General features: G+C 37.8%; 1 protein-coding gene across 2 annotated transcripts in view; it reads left to right on the top strand.

The window, feature by feature from the left end:
- The first annotated feature begins 516 nt into the window (after window positions 1-516).
- CIDEA (cell death inducing DFFA like effector a) overlaps window positions 517-17,516 on the top strand; it is a 28,734-nt gene continuing 11,734 nt past the window's right edge. Inside the window, exon 1 of one of the 2 annotated variants that reach the window (XM_074274778.1) lies at window positions 517-699. In XM_074274778.1, coding sequence (XP_074130879.1) covers window positions 662-699 — 38 coding nt within the window. In that variant the 5' untranslated portion in view covers window positions 517-661. Of the gene's footprint in view, window positions 700-1,027; window positions 1,158-17,516 lie in introns of those variants that run through there. The other variant, XM_074274787.1, reaches the window with a different exon arrangement.

Below are 17,516 nucleotides of genomic sequence, written 5' to 3'. Positions count from 1 at the left end.
CCTTGACCTTCCTCATAAGTGGTCGGTGTAAAAATACACAGCCTGGGAGTGAACGTGGATCGTGTGTTCGTAGTTTGTGGAGTGATGGCAGGGGTTCTAAGGACAGAAGATTAATTAGTACAAATTCTGCCACGAAATGCCAAAGGGGGGCTGTGATCTGAGCCTAAAACTACGTTCACTCTGCACAGCTCGCCTTGCTTCCCTGGGAAATGCACGTAACCTCTGAGGCACAGGGGAACTGACCGAGAGAACAGCAGCCTTTCGTTGGGACACGCGTAAACCTGCTCCAAAAGCGAACCCCGCATCACTTAGGTTGTGTCTGTGACTCTCCAGAGACGCAGAATTTTGATAAATGCTCGTTAAATGAATGAACTGACCAATCAGACACTCCGCTTCCGCAGCACTAGGGACCAGCCGCGCTGTCCCCTCCAGCTCGCCTAGTAAACGCACCGTTACCTTCCCCCAGTCCCCGGAGTACTCAGCCTCGGCCGGGTCACAGCAGGGGCGGGCCGCGGAGGGGCGGGGCCAGGCCTGGGATGGGGGTGTGGATCGGAGTCCGGAGCATTAAGAAGGGACAGTGGGGGCTGGCGAAGGTGGCTTGCGGTCAGTTGCGCCACCCGCCCACTCTTCCCCGGAGCTCCACCACAAAGGTCACCACGCTATGGATACCGCCAGAGACTATGCCGGGACCCTGATAAGGTGGGTTCGAGGCGCGTCCAGCAGCCACGCGGTCGCAGGAAGGGGGTCCCGGTCTGCTCTCATTCCGGCCCTCTTGTCCTTAGTTTCCTATTCCCCGCGCCCTTCGAGTCTCGTACTGAGCTGGAGCTTTGCGGCGTAGTCCGGTCCGAGTCCCGCCGCAGCACTCTGCCTAGTAGGACCAGAGCCAGGACAGCCTCTAGCCTAGTTCCCTCTTTTCTCGCGGGGAGCCCGGGGGATTTGACTCATACCGGGTTACTTGTGCATTGTTATCTCCCAGGCGGCCACCCTCCCATCCTCCGCCCGCTGTGCCCTCAAGGTCTATAGGCTGAGTCAGGTTTCAGTCTAGGTGGACCTTCCGGAGAAGTGTGAGAGCGCCCGGAGTCCGTCCACCTGCTGCCGCCGCCTCACGCAGGCTTCCACTGAACAGCGCAGGGGCTTCTGCTGTTAGCTACGGAGCGGTCAGTCTGTCTGCGCAATGGGGGGGAGTGACCCGCTAGCTCAGCTCTCAAATTCGTGAAATCTGGGGATTGGAAGTGGCGGGGAAAGAGATTGAGGAAAGAGAGACACTTTTCCCAACGTAGCCTGTTAGCGCGCCAGATGCCAGGAATTTTACGGGGATGCGGGGGTTTAGAAGCTGCTGCCTAGAGGGTTGCATTTGTGTGAGAAAAGCACGAGATTTCTTAAGAGGTTTATGTTCCCCACCAAGGAGACGCTGAGACCGTGTCTCACCCTCGTGGGAGACTGCCGGAATAGTTGCCCTTCTGAGACCCCAGAGAAGCGGGAAGAGATAGCTCTCCTGAGCTACTTGAAAGAAAATTGTTGCTAGTTCCGGTCCTGTCGGCCCTGGGTGTTCAGCATCTGAAGGGGATCCGTTTTCCCTTTTTGACAAGAGAGGAGGGAAGTACGGTTTTAAAAGTAACAGGGAATTTAGGAGACTACTGGATTTATATCCGGAAGGGAAACTTGCCCATCAGCTAGCTCATCCTTATTTTCTGGATGAAGAACTGGATGTCGGGAGACATTAGTTAAATAACCCAACAATATGTAGGGATCTCCTCTGCAACATCTCTGATAGATGGCCAGTTTTTGCACACCCACAGTGACATGTAAAGCTAGTGGGACAGTGGATAGAGTTCTGGCTGTGGAAGATCTGACTACAATACAACCTCTGACACCAGCTATGCGGCCCTGGGCTAGTCTCTTAATCCTACTTACCTCAGCTGGAGAAGGAAATAACAAATCACTCCAGTGTCTTTGCCAGGAAACCTCTAAATGGAGTCCTAAAGATCTGGACATCCCTGAACTCTGTGGTCTCTCTTCTAGTTAATTATAGCAAATTACTCTACCTTCAGTATTGCATTTTGGATCTATCTCCATTGGAGAAGTTGATGTTCATCTGCTTTTTTGAAAGGTTTTGGTAATCATATGTTGTCTTTGGAGGTAATGCCTTTAAAAGATCTTCACATTCATAAAAATCATTCAGGAGCATTAGAATATACATTTAAAATGGAGAGTTTCTCCAAAACTATCTTATTTTTTGTCTTCTCTTTCTTCTACCCCCATTTTTAGGAATGAAATCACCTTGTGTGTATTATATAGTTAATTGTCTCTTCATGTTTCACCCTTCCCCATGCAAGGACTGTTTCATTTATATCCCTATTGTGAAACACCGTGCTTTGTTTTTATAAATATTTAATAAATGTCTATTGAATTTAATTGCCTCATAAAGCTGTTAGTTTCCATCACTGAATAACTTGAGGCAGAGAATAGATGAAGACTAGGAGGATTGTAAGGGATATTTTAAACAGAACTCATTCAAATATATTATCTCTGAAACAGGTTACTTCCAAATAGTAGAATAAACCTTGGATTGGAAATTGTTTTTTTTTTATTTGTGTTTCAGTCTTCATGACCCCCTTTTGGCGTTTTCTTGGCAGAGATACTGGAGTAGTTTCCCAACTCCTTCTTCAGCTTATTTTATAGATGAGAAAGCTAGGCACACAGCATTAAGTGATTTGCTCAGTGCCTCACAACTAGTAAGTGTCTGAGGCCAGATTTTTAACTCAGGCAGATGAATCTTACTGACTCCAGACCTAGCCCTCTATGCAGTATACCAATTAGGGGGCCCTAGATTGAGAATTAGAAGTCTTGATTTTACCAAATCTACCAGGAAACTGCATGATCAAGCATGACTAAAGAGAGGTCATGACTAATACAGCCTCAAGTAGAGTCAGGTAATCTCTTTCAAGACCTTGAGTTATTTTGCCTTCCTAGTAAAATCACCATCCACTTTTATCTCTCTTCTACCATGAATCCCCCCCACTCCTTTAAGCCATAGCAACTCTAATACTGCAAAAGAGCTACTGGAGAATCATTCACTCATCTCTTCCTAAGGGCAGAGATCAGCTAGGTTCTGGTTATCACACTCTTCATGACCTCATTTGGGATTTGCTTGGTGAAAATACTGGAGCAGCTTGCCATTTCCTTCTCCAATTCATTTTACAGATAAGTAAACTGAGGAAACAGAATTAAATGATTTGCCCAGGGTCACATAGCTTGTAACTATCTGAAGTCAGATTTGAACTCAGAAAGGTGAGTCTTGTTGACTCTAGGCCCAGCCCTCCATCCACTGCATTCCTCTCCTAGCTATGCCTGAACAGGTTCTAGTCATGACTTTATCTCAAACAAGGTATGTAGCTGGGGAAAAGTTGCTTTTCTCTGGGCCTCCATTTATTGGTGTGTAGAATTGGTGTGTAGTTCCTGCATAAAACTAACAATCCTATAGATCACAATCAACTAGCATTTATTAAATGCCTACTATGCCTTAGGCACTATACTAAGTTCTAAAACAAAAAGCAAAAAGCTCACAGCAAGGAGAAAATATACAAACATCTAAACAAGACACATACAAAACAATCTAAGATTAGTCTTAGAGGGAAGACACTAAGATTAAGGAGAGCTGGGAAAGTTTTTTTTGCAGAAGGTAGGATTTTAGCTGAGACTTGAAGGAAATCCTAGGAGGTTGGAGTTGAGGAGGAAGAGTATTTCAGGTAAGGAGGACAGTCAATAAAAACAGTCTGAGCTGGGAGATGGAAAAGTGGATTTTTTGAGGAACAGAAAAAAAAATTGTTCCTGGATCTCAGAGTACATGGAGGGGAAATAAGGTATAACAATACTGAATGATTGGAAGAGGTCAGTTATATTGGTTATGTAGGGTTTTAAGAGACAAACAGAAGGCTGGAATATAGGGAACCAGTAGAGTTTATTGAATATGGATATCTGTATGAAAGGGGGTTAAATAGTCAGAACTATACTGTAGGAAGATTAATTTGATAGCTGACTGAAAGAAGAACTGAAATAAAGAGCTATTTGTGGCAAGAACACTAACTAGCAGATGATTGCACTATTTAAAAAAATATAATGTTTCCCCAGTTACTTGTTAAAACCAATTTTAAACTTTTTTTTTTTTTAAGTTCTGAGTTACTGCTCTTGAGAGCAGTTTAGAACTGCTATAAAGGGCTATAAAACTATGTATAACCTTTGATCCAACAATACCACCACTGGATGTATGTCTTAAAGAGATCATAAAAGAATGAGAGAGAAAGGCCCACATGTGCAAAAATATTCATAGCAGTTCTTTTTGTGATATATGAATGTAATGGAATCTTATTGTGCTATAAGAAATAATGAACAGGCAGATTTCAGAAAAACCCAGGTAGACTTACATAAATTGATGCTGAGAGAAGGGAGCAAAACTAGGACAACAATGTATGAAGTCATAGCAATATCACATGATGGTCAATTTTGATAGACTTAGCTTTCCTCAGTAATGCAATGACTCAAGACAGTTTCAAAAGACTCATGATGAGAAATACTATCCACACCCAAAGAAAGAACAATGAATCTGAACACAGTTCAAAGCATACTATTTTCACTTTTTTTCTTTTTCTTTCTTGGGTTTTTTCCTTTTGTTCTCATTCTTTACCCATAAAATGTAGAAATATGTTTAATATGATTGTACATATATAACCTATTTGGGAAGAGAGGGAAGGGGGAAATATAGTATGTAAAATCTTATAAAAGTGAATATTGCATCACTAGATAGTGTAGTGGATAGATTACTGGTCCTGAAGTCAGGAGAATCTGAGTTCAAATCTGACCTCAGACACTTAACATTTTCTAGCTGTGATCCTGGGCAAGTCACTTCACCCCAATTGTCTCACTGGAAAAAAAAAAAGTTAATGTTGAAGGCCATTTTTACATGTAATTGGAAAAAAATACTATAAAAATGGAGAAAAAGAAAAATAATAATAAAAGTTTTGAGTCTCTCTCTCTCTCTCTTCTTCCCTACCCTTCCCCCTCCCTGAGATGGCAAAAAATCCAATATAGGTTATATGTATTCAATCATATGGCAATAGTCCAGGCATTAGGTGATGAGAACCTGCAACAGGGTTAGTAGTTGTATTAGAGGAGAGAAGAAATATATGTGAGGGATGCTTTTGTAGTTGTTCAGGCATTTTCAATTGTGTCCATCTTTGTGACCAAATTTGGAATTTTCTTGGAAAAGATACTGGAGCGGTTCACCATTTTCTTCTCTAGCTCATTTTATATTTACTGATGAGGAAATGGAGGCAAACATAGTTAAGTGATTTTCCCAGCATCACACAACTAGTATATGTCTGAAACCAGATTTGAACTGGGGAAGGTAAGTCTTTGGAATGCCAGGCCTGGCATTCTATACACTGCAGCACCTAGCTGCCTCTATATGAGATGCTACTAAGGTAGAAGTGACAAACCTGTGTTTCCAATCCTGTGATAACTTCAAGTAAACACACTATTGCTTGGTGGATCCAGGTCTAGAAACGACTAGTTCCCACATCAGTAAACCCTAATAAACACTTATTAAACATCTACTGGATTGAGTATCATACTAAATGAAGGGAACAGAAATACATGTAAAAAAGAAAGACAATCCCTTCCCTCAAAAAGCTTATAATTTAGTGGAGGAAGACTTAATACAAAAGAAAACTGAAAAGGAGGGGAGGGAGAAGGTACTTGACTTGGGATCATGGACAACAAGTCACAGAACTCCAAAATGAGCATAGCTCCATGGAAAATGAGCAAATGTATATCCTGTCCCATATCTTTACAAGTTCATGGCTCCAACTTCCAATTAGAGGATGAGTGTGTCTTGCAGGGTGATGGGACTAGCTGCGGGAACTCAGGAGGCACATGGCATTGCTGACTTTAACTATACAATAAAGTTTGGACCATCTACAATCATTCTGATCTATTCTCTTGCCACTGAATTCAGATGCTTCTGCAAGAAAAAGTGAGGCAGGTGACTTTGCACAGCCCTCCCTCACTTAAAATCCAACTTACTTGCATTTCACAGCATCACCTCCCTAATGTCCTGGTCCTCTTCCAGAATGAAGTACAAACAGCAACAATAGTAAACCAGAGGTATAGACTGACTATCTAGTACTCGAGAAGCAATGTGACTAGATTTGTGGCCATGCAAATCCCCAGTTGTAGGTCTAACAAGCTGTTAAAGAATCTCAGATGAAGCTACTAGACCAGGGTTAGCCAGCAAAAAGATTCAGAAGCAGGATTTTAATTAAAGTGTTACTTGCTTCCAAATCCAGCACTCTGCAAAAGGAAGACACAGGGGTTCTTAAACTACTGCCCGAAGGCCAGATGCTGCCCAATGAGGATGTTTATGCGGCCTGCTGGGTTATGGCAAATGGGCTGAGGGGCGGAGACTGAGTGTGAGGTTTTGTTTTTACTATAGTCCGGCTTCCCAACCATCTGAGGAATAGTGAATTGGCCCCTTGTTTAAAAAGTTTGAGGACCACTGCGATAAGCCTACATTATTTGCCACATATTGCTGTGATTATATGTCAGCTATATGTCCACCAGCTGGCTACTTAATGATAAACGAAAAGATTTAAAGGATGAAAAGGTTTGAAGATAATTTTTTCACATAGGAATGAATAGAATTTATGTTGCTTCTCAGGAAGTATTTCAATTCAATACACATTTATTAAGCACTTATTACATACAAAGCATTCTACCAGGCTCTGGGGACACAGAGACAGAAATGAAATAGTCTCTGCCCTCAAAAGGTATAGTCTACTGACCCAGGATCTACTAGATTTCTCTTCATGTAGCAAGCTAAAAGAATGAAGAGAGATATTGAAGTCACTGTGGATTTTCCAGCTAAGATTCATGTTTCCACTAGATATCCTAAAGATTGTACATCCTACACTTAAAAAGATGTATATTTTTAAATTACACACTTATGGACACATACTGGTTCTTTTTATGTGGAATATATATTGGGAGACAGGAATTTTTTAATGTGATTTAAAGACTAAAGCTTAAGAAAGCAGTCTTGCTTTTAATCATTTAAAAGTAGCCTAAGAAGTTTCTAAGTAAGCAAGTAATCTAAAACTTAGTTTAAAAGTAATCTAAGAGTGGTGCAATGGATAAAGCACTAACTATAGAGTCAAAAGGACAATTCAAATTGGACCTCAGACTATTAGTACTTACTGTGTAATTCTGGGCAAATCATATAGACCCAATTGCCTCACCTAGAAAAAAAAAAAAGTAATCTAAGAAGGTTAAAAATGTTAGCCCCTAAGATAAGTGGAGACTGATAGCAAAGGATAAGAAATGTACTATATATTGGTTGGTTTGATTATTTTTCTTATTACAGAAAAACTTACAGAAGTTTTCTGAAATTCCAAGAAGACTTAAATATTCTTGCTGAGCTTGGCGCAACCTAGGAATAAATTAATACTGGTTAATTACTGCCAAATTATAGCTATGATTATCTGAAAGTTACTTTCTACCTTCCTCAATCAGTATCTAAAAGCAAATAGTTTCCTGGTGACTTCTTAGAAGGAGAGACAAAGCATTTTATTCTTATAGATAGAAATACCAAAGCTAAAGATCAATTGTACATAGCTGCAGTGGGACGTTTAATTTGAGTATGTGTTCAATATGATGTCCTTGGTAGTCACTTTATCAATTATCAGTGTTAGAACTACAATCATTTGCCTTAAAATGTGTTTAGTTATGAACTCATGTTTTAATTTTTATACATATATTATTTATGCATATTTTACTTATGTGTGCATTTGTGTTTATATTTATAAAGAGCAAAAATAGATAGGTAGATAGATAGATAGATAGATGGATAGATGGGTAGATAGATAGATATGCAGCTAAGTGGTTCATTAGAGTGCCAGATCTGGAGTCAGAACTTATCTTTCTGAGTTCAAATGTGGCTTCAGAAACCGTGTTTGTTTCAGTTTCCTCATCTGTATAATGAACGGAAGAAGGAAATAGCAAACAACTCTAGTATCTTTACTAAGAATAACACAAATGGGATCACAAAGAACCAGACATGATTCTTTGAAATGACACAATAATATGATTTTATAAATAAATATATATAATATATTTTACATATCACATATATAATTTGTACAGATGAATTCAGTCATTTTTCTTTTTTTTTTATTAATTATAGTTTTTATTTACCAGATATATGCATAGGTAATCTTACAGCATTGACAATTGCCAAACCCCTTGTTCCAATTTTTCCCTTCCTTTCCCCCCCCCCCCAGATGGCCGGTTGACCAATATATGTTAAATATGCTAAAGTATAAATTAAATACAATATATGTATACATGTCCAAACAGTTGTTTTGCTGTACAAAAAGAATCAAACGTTGAAATATTGTACAATTAGCCTGTGAAGGAAATAAAAAATTCAGAAGGACAAAAATAGAGGAACGGGAATTCTATGTAGTGGTTCATAGTCATCTCCCAGAGTTCTTTCGCTGGGTGTAGCTGGTTCAGTTCATTACTGCTCTATTGGAACTGATTTAGTTCATCTCATTGTTGAAGATGGCCACGTCCATCAGAATTGATCTTCATATTGTTGAAGTGTATAGTGATCTCCTGGTCCTACTCATTTCACTCAGCATCAGTTCATGTAAGTCTCGCCAGGCATTTCTGAAATCATCCTGCTGGTCATTTCTTATAGAACAATAATATTCCATAATATTCATATACCACAATTTATTCAGCCATTCTCCAATTGATGGGCATCCACTTAGTTTCCAGTTTCTGGCCACTACAAAGAGGGCTACCACAAACATTTTTGCACATACAGGTCCCTTTCCCATCTTTAAGATCTCTTTGGGATATAAGCCCAGTAGTAGCACTGCTGGGTCAACTTTTTGAGCATAGTTCCAAATTGCTTTCCAGAATGGCTGGATGTATTCACAATTCCACCAACAATGTATCAGTATCCCTGTTTTCCCACATCCCCTCCAGCATTCCGCATTATCTTTCCCTGTCATTCTAGCCAATCTGACAAGGTGTGTAGTGGTATCTCAGAGTTGTCTTAATTTGCATTTCTCTGAATAATAATGGCTTAGAGCATCTTTTGATATGGCTAGAAATAGTTTCAATTTCTTCATCTGAGAATTGTCTGTTCATATCCTTTGACCATTTATCAATTGGAGAATGGCTTGATTTCTTATAAATTAGAGTCAATTATCTATATATTTTGGAAATGAGGCCTTTATCAGAACCTTTGACTGTAAAAAGGTTTTCCCAGTTTATTGTTTCCCTTCTAATCTTGTCTGCATTAGTTTTGTTTGAACAAAAAACTTTTCAATTTGATATAATCAAAGTTTTCTATTTTGTGATCAATAATGATCTCTAGTTCTTCTTTGGTCATAAATTCATTCCTCTTCCACAGGTCTGAGAGGTAAACTATCCTATGTTCTTCTAATTTATTTATAATCTCATTCTTTATGCGTAGGTAATTTTTCTTTAGGCTAATACTTGTAATAATCAATAATTACATATTTATATATTATTATATTATATAAATACATTATGTTGATATATAAGTACATTACATATAAAACTAATTATATTGAATTTAACCCTCAGAATTAATTAATTTCATAGAATCACATGATCAGAGATTGGAGCTGGAAAGGAGCTTAAAAGTTTCTGCATCAGACTTGTAATTTTGAGATGAGCCTAGCCTTATTCTTCCCCTTTATTATCCCAATCTAATTAATTTCCAAGATTAACTGAATCCATTTCTCTAATTTATCTCATATATATTCCCTCATTCCACTCAAAGAGCCACCACTAATTCAGGCCCTTACTACCTTCCACCTGGATTATTATAATAGTTTACTTATTGGCTTCCCTGCTTCCATTATGGAACTTCTCTAATCCATTATAAAGCACAGATCTGACTCTTATTCCCCTGCTCAAATACCTTCCTATTGCCTTAATTAACAATCATTAAGCATCTATCACATTCCAGATACCAGTTATTCAGGGATACAGACAAAAATAAAGAACCAGTCCTTGTCTCAAAGAGATCAACAGGGGAAACTCCATGGACATAAAAAGTATAGAAAAAATGCAATCAGAGTAAATACAAGGTGATTAATTTTAGAAATGTATTAGTAGTTGGTGGGGGGGGGGGAGATCAAGAAAAGTTTCCCATAGGGCATGGTAATCAAGCTTGACATTGAAGGAAGTTAAGGATTCCAAGAACCAGAGATGAGTACAGGATATGTGCCAACTGTGAAGGAAAAGTCTGTGCCAAGCCACAAACATAGGAGATGGAACAGCTCCCAGGGCAGTTTGACAGGACAATAGAATATGGAAAGCACAGTCATGTGTAATAGATCTGGAAAGATAGTCAGGAGCCAATTAAAAATGCATTCAATTGTAATAGCAATAGGAAGACACTGGGGTTTATGGGGCAGATGTGACAGAGTTACATGCCCTCATTAGTAATGTCACTTTGCCACCTGGATCCAATGAATAGATTGAGAAATAGAGCACACAATAAGGAAGTTATTTTAGTGGTCCAAGTGAGAGTTGATGGGACCCTGAACCTGAGTGATGGCTATATGAGGAGAGAAATAGGGAAAGGTGGAGTAGAGAGAGAGACAAACAGACAGACAAAAACAGAGACAGAGACACAGAGACAGACAGAGAAACACAGAAAGACACACATACACATATGGGGAGAGAGAGAGAGAGAGAGAGAGAGAGAGAGAGAGAGAGAGAGAGAGAGAGAGAGAGAGAGAGAGAGAGAGAGAGAGACTGAGAGACTGAGATATGTTATTATAGTGGTTGAACTGATAAAACTTGGGAGCTATAGTGTCAATTGCTAACTTTGATGACTGGAAGGATGGTAGTTCCCTCGACAGAAAATAAGAAAATTCAGAAGAGAGGTGAGTTTCAGAGGAAAAATAATGACCTATGTTTGGGACATGTTAAGTTTCAGATGTCTATTTGCAATTTTTTTTTTCAGTTCAAAATGTCCAATAAGCAGTTGATGATATAGAATTGGAGCAGAGGAAAACTAGAGACCTCAGGTTAATTTAGAGATCTGGGAGGCATCTGTATAGAGGTAATTGAACTTGTGGGCACAGACACAGTTAGTTATCTAAAGAGTGTGGCCTGAGAAGAGCCGACAGGGCTATACCCACAATATGAATGATGAGCCAACAAAAATTCAATTGAGACAGTGACCAGACAAGTAGAAAGGGAACCAAAAGAGAATAGTATCACAAAAATTCAGAATGAAGAGAGAATATGCAGGAGAAGATGCCAAATGTCAAAGAGTCAAGAAGAATGAGGATTTAAAAAAAAACATAAAATAGAAAACTCCTATTCTGGCATTGAAGGTCTTCTGTTGCCTGGCTTGTCTCTTTTCAACTCTGTTTTATATTGCCTGCTTACACATGCCCTCTGTGTTCCTGACTGAGACTAAAAATGGCTAACTACTTCTAGAATTCTGCTCTTTCCTGCCTCAGTGGAACCATCTATTACTTGGGAATACATACCTTCCTCATATTCTCTGTTCTTTCAAAGGATAAGTCCTCCTGTCTCTCTGTATGTATGTCTCTCTCCCTCTTTCTCTTTCTTTCTCTCTTCCTCTCCCCCTTTCTTTTTCTCACTCTCCCTATCCCCTTTCTCTTGCTTTCTCTCTCTCTTTCCCTCTCTCTCTCCCTCCTTCTCTTTCTTTCTCTTTCTCTAAGTATTCATTGTTTCCTTCAGTTGTGAGCTTAAGCTCACAGTTTCCAAAATTGTCTTTTTACTTATCTCTGTACTTATTGCATCTCCTTCCTCCATTAGAATGCAACCTCCCAGATGCAGCTAAATGTTGCATCATTCCCATCACCTAACAGAGTACCCTTTCTAAAACAGGGGCTTAACAAATTTTTATTGGATTAAACTAATACATGGGATGGATTCAAGGTTTAGAGTGGGAGCAACATTCTAGCTGGAGGATCAATTAGATAATTACAATACATAATATAATATAATATAATATGCTAAGTGCATTAGATAGGTAAAAAGTTCCTTACTATGTGTGATCTGAGATGGGAGACTTATTAACAAAAAAGTAGAACCCTTCATGGAGGAGATTGTAATTGAATTTAACTTTGAACAACTGATATAAATAGGATTTCAAGAATCAAGTAAGGCATCCCAGACACAAGTGAGAAAGGTACATTATAAACAAGAAAACAGAGGCAGAAGGAACTAGGACTTGTTCAGGGGAAAGAGCACCTTCATTTGGCTGAAAAGCAGAGGGTGTGAAAGGGAGTAGCAGGAAATAACAGCAAGAAGGGAATGAGGTGCCAGATTGTGAAAGAGCCTGAAAGCCAGGAAGAAAAGTTTGCACTTTACCCTAGAGGTAATAGGGAGCCACTTCAGATTTTTAAGAATCAGAATGGTGTGGCCAGATCTAGAAATAAAGATCAATTAATCCAGTTTTGGATGGAGAGTGTGCTAGAGGTGAGAAAGGAAAAGAAAGACCTGCTTGGCTATTTTCAAATTCTAGTTAGAGGATTAACAATACCCCTATTAGGGTGGTTACGGTGAAACTAGAGGATACAGGTCAGACAAGATAGGGCTCAAGGTTGGGGCTGTAATTTCACTTCTATAGAGAACTTCCTGCACCAATAATTTGGCACCTTCTCTTCAATTTTCATCTTTAGGAGTTATCTAGAACACTGAGAGATTCATTAATTTGGCTAAGGTCAAACTGAGAAGATAGGTCAGATGCTGGAAAAATATTTTTATTAGTCATAATGAGAGCTCACATTTACATAATTCTTTAAGGAGTGTATGAGCTGCTTCTTTCCCAACCCTGTAATATAGAAAGCATTATCCCCATTTTCTAGATTAGGAAATTAAAGCCCAGAGGGAAAAAAAAACCCACCATCTCACAGCCTTTAAGTATGTGGAACATCAACTCAGACCTTTTGATGTCAAGTTATTACTATTGTACTATGTTTCTTCTGGGGAGAGGGGGTGATGGAGAAGGTAGACTCAAAGTTCAGAGCTTAAAAAAAATAAGAGGCACCCAGAGAAGATTAAAAAAAAAAACCCAAGCATTTATTTAGCACTTAATATGTTCCAGATACTTTGCTTTGCGCTTTATAACAGTTCTGGGAGATAAATACAATAATTATTCCAATTTTACAGTTGAGAAATCATAGACAGAGGTTGAATGACTCGCCAGTGTCACACAACTAGTGAGGTCTGAAGCTAAATTTGAACTTGGGTCTTCCTGATTCTAGGCCCAGTGTCATATACACTGGGCCATCTAGCTGTCTCAAAGTATGAAAATATTAGCATGTTAGAAACAATACAATTATGTATGAATATTTATGTAATTATGTAATAATTGTAATTAATACAATTATTAACGTACACTATCTGCAAGTATTCCCAGCACCGTTACTTGTTCAACTCTGTAAAGCTACTTAGCAAGGAAACCATTATAGTGTCGATGATACTTATACCAGATTCTGAAACTTCAAGGGATATTGAAATTTTCTTCCATAAAAACAGTCTAGCTTGAATACAAATAATACATTTACATTTTACTCTTTAGATTGGCTTACCCCTCCCCATGAGTCACATGTTCATCTTTAATGAACTCTTGAAAGTAGTGGTGAAAAAGTCAAAATTCTCTGACTCTTTAGGATGTAACAGCGAGACAGAAGATCCTAAGTAAATTTCCATATGTGGTTCTCTCTGTCAGATATGTGATAATTCAGTTGTTCCTAGCAGGTCCTCAAAATTGAGTGATTGAAACCTTCACCAATCTTGCTCTCAGCATCATGTTATGCTGGCCTACTTTAATTTAATTTAATAACCTCTGAACTATTAACTTTATCAGGCTAAAGTAGAAATTGCCATTCTATTTTTACTAGTTTAAATATTTCAATTGATGGGGCAGCTAGGTGGGGGGTAGCTAGGTGGTGCAGTGGATAGAGCACCAGCCCTGAATTCAGGAGGACCCGAGTTCAAATCTGGTCTCAGACACTTAACACTTCGTAGCTGTGTGACCCTGGGCAAGTCACTTAACCCCAGCCTCAGGGAAAAAATAATAATAATATATATATATATATATATTTCTATTTAGAACCATTCTTAGCAAACTGTACATGTGTAAAAGCTAATATAATAAAGAACCACACAAATAAGCCCTTAAATTTAAACTTAAAGAAGACATTAAGTTATTAAGTCTTAATTAACGCTCCATTATTAGTATTATTTTAGTTAAATACTTATGACTAAAAGCAGTATCATCCCAAATCATTATTTTTAAAATGGCTTATCACCAAATGTAAACAATAAAATATTTCTAGAGGAATGTTAAAGGGTTTCCTTAATTTCAGTTCAAATCCATCTTTTTGAAGCTTTATTGTATCTCTTCAAAGCCACCTGTGGTACAATGTGACACTTTAGCACCAGCATGTGATGTTACATGCCAATAATACTGCTAATGGAAAGGTTGAGAGTGTTGGGTTTCAAGTTTAGAGGTTCTGAGTGCAGTGGGATATGCTGATTGGATGTTCATACTAAGTTCAGCATTGAATGGGAGCTCCCAAATTGACTAAGGAGTGGGACTGAGGTTGGAAAACAAAACCCACCAAAGCTCTGGTGCTTCTAAATGGACTCTGCATTTCATATTTGGGTAATAAAGGGAACCTTATCTCAAAAAGAATGTGATATAGTGGAATAAAAACTAGATTTAGAATCAAAGTTTAGGTTGAAATTCTGGCATTTGAACTTATTCTCTCTGTGACAAAGAGCAAGTCATTTAATCACTTGGGACCTCAGTTCCCTCATCAATAAAATGCCTAGCTTGGACTAGATGAGCTCCAAGGACCCTTTCAATCCTAAATCTATGTGATTATACATACATTCAGATTGTCATTAAAACAATTCCCAAAAGTTAATAACATTAATTTTTTTTTATAAGTAGACTCATTGAAGTGAGTAGAGCCAGGAGAATATTTTACACAATAACAGAGAGATTATGTGATAATCAACTATGATAGACTTAGCTCTTCTCAGCAAATAGTAATATAATATCTTCAAGACAATTTCAATAGACTTAAGATAGAAAATGCCATTCACATCCAGAGGAAGAACTATGGAGACTGAATGTGGATGAAAGCATATTATATTTGCACCTTTTTTTGTTTGTTTACTTGCTTTTTCTTTCTTGTGTTTTTTTCCCTCTTTGTTCTGATTTTTCTTTTACAAAATTAAGAATACGGAAATATGTTTAAAATGATTGTACATGTATAACCTATCAAATTGTTTGCTGTCCTGGGGAGGGGGGAGATAAAGGAGGGAAGAAGAAAAAAATTTGGAACTCAAAGTTTCACAAAAAAGAATGCTAAAACTATTTGGAAAAATAAAATTCTATTAAAAAAAGAAAAAGAAGTAAACTCATTGGTAAATTTCTTAATTATCTTTGTGAAATTAATAGATTACTGTTTTCTCCATTTGGAGACAGATAAAACAAAAATAATGATAAGATTTATATTTATTTCCTGAACTTTCACCTTTATCAAGCAAAATCATTTTACAGCAATTATGATGTCACCACTGAAATGAATGAAACAAAGAAGGTATTGTACTCGGCAGTGTACATTCTGGTTTTTTGTTTAAAATGATGGTTGAATAGATAGCATGAGTTAACCATTTTCATTTAGAATAATGACCTTGTTCACTAAACCATAATGTTTGGAACTTAACTATAGGAATAGTTATACTGCAAAAGGTATCAGGAAACACAACTACTTAAAGAGAAAAAAATTTTTTTTTTTGCATTATTAGGGGAGATTAGTCATCTCTCTTATTAGTAAGGTAAGTAAGAGAACATAGGATACCTTCAAAGTTCACTAAATGGTTTGGTGCTTGAGGTCAGGATCCATGTCTTTGTATTCCTGAAAATATCTAAAATCATGCCTTGCATTGAAATTCTATAAAATGTAGATCCTTTCCACACAGCCCTCTTTCTTCCCCAATAAACACAATATTTAGCATATAAAAAATGGATTTGTTGAGCAAAAGCTAAAGATTATTGCCAAAGAAGTTAATTCTGATATTCCTGATAAATATAAAACTTGGTCAATTCAGATAAGAAAGAATAAAATTACCTTCCTGGAGATTGAGGGAGGAAGCTCAATCAGCTAATTACTTTTTCTTCATAAAGACAATGCAAGGGGATTAATGAATTCATTTTTTGCTTTGTTAAAGAACATTATAAACTTGGGAAATGTCAGTGCACAAGCATTCAAAGTAGTGGACAAAATAAAATATAGAAAGAGAAAAATCAAGAGGGGGACAGGCTGTTCTAGAGAAACCAAGTAGAATAACAGATCAGGTTTCTCAGAATTCCACTGGAAATCTGGAAACAAGTGAAAAAAGTCAGTTCTCAGCTTTGAGGAAAATTGTCACAAAGCCAGCCTACTGTACTTTTCCCAGAAGAATAACTGAGCTTTAGTGACTTAAAATTCTGTGTAAAATAAGGCAATCAGTCACGACCAACAATTACTAATTGCACAGACAAGAAGAAACTGAAGAACAATAACAAGAACAGTTATTTGGGTCCATTTGTTAATGGAGGCTAGATTCTCCCTAGCACAGAGACTACTAAATTTTTTTAATATATTGGATCTCTGGCAGTCTACTAAAAGTCTAGGGAATCCTCAAAAAAGGGTTGTGGGTCTTTTTAAAACTATAACTGAAGAAAATGCTACATTGTTTAGAGCTTAGTGAAAATAAAGATGTATTTTTTTCCTCATCCAAGTTTACAGATCTTCTGAAATTTATCAGCAGATCCCATGGGATCCTTAGATCCCAAGTTAAGAACTCCTTGACTTAGAATAAGCCTATTCTTTTTGTCTCCACCAAATAGTAATATATCTCCAATCAAATTACAAGCTCTTTGGAATCAGAAGACAATAATGTATTATTTTGATATTTTTCCAGAGAATCTAAAATAACACTTGAAAAATAGGTGCTCATATTCTTAACAACTGGCATTAATAATGCAACAACCATCATTATTGCTTTCAGTGAGACACCATTATTTCTATTAAGTAAGATAAGGTATTACTATGATATGAAGAAGCAGATGGAGAAAATAGCAGTTGCTATTATCTCGCCCCTCTTTCATCCTTCTTTTGTCTCCCTTCCCCAAGTGTCTAAATTGGGAGAGAACTTCCAGTGGATTGCAGATTCATTTGCAGAAAATAGGAGTGTCAAGGATATCCAAAGAATCACCTTTACTCTACATGTAAAAATTTCCCCTTCTTCTGCAGTTTTTCTGCCCTAACTTCATATGAGGGATAAATACTCTTATGTCACCTTATTTTGAAGGATATTGAAACAAATTAGATTGTTTTGAGAGTCATAGGAGCTAGAATAAACTGTACAAT

Source organism: Sminthopsis crassicaudata, chromosome 1 (assembly GCF_048593235.1).
Source record: "Sminthopsis crassicaudata isolate SCR6 chromosome 1, ASM4859323v1, whole genome shotgun sequence".
In the NCBI taxonomy this organism is placed as follows: Eukaryota; Metazoa; Chordata; class Mammalia; order Dasyuromorphia; family Dasyuridae; genus Sminthopsis; species Sminthopsis crassicaudata.
Note: the sequence above shows the minus strand (reverse complement) of the source record. Positions and strands in the feature narration are given on the sequence as shown.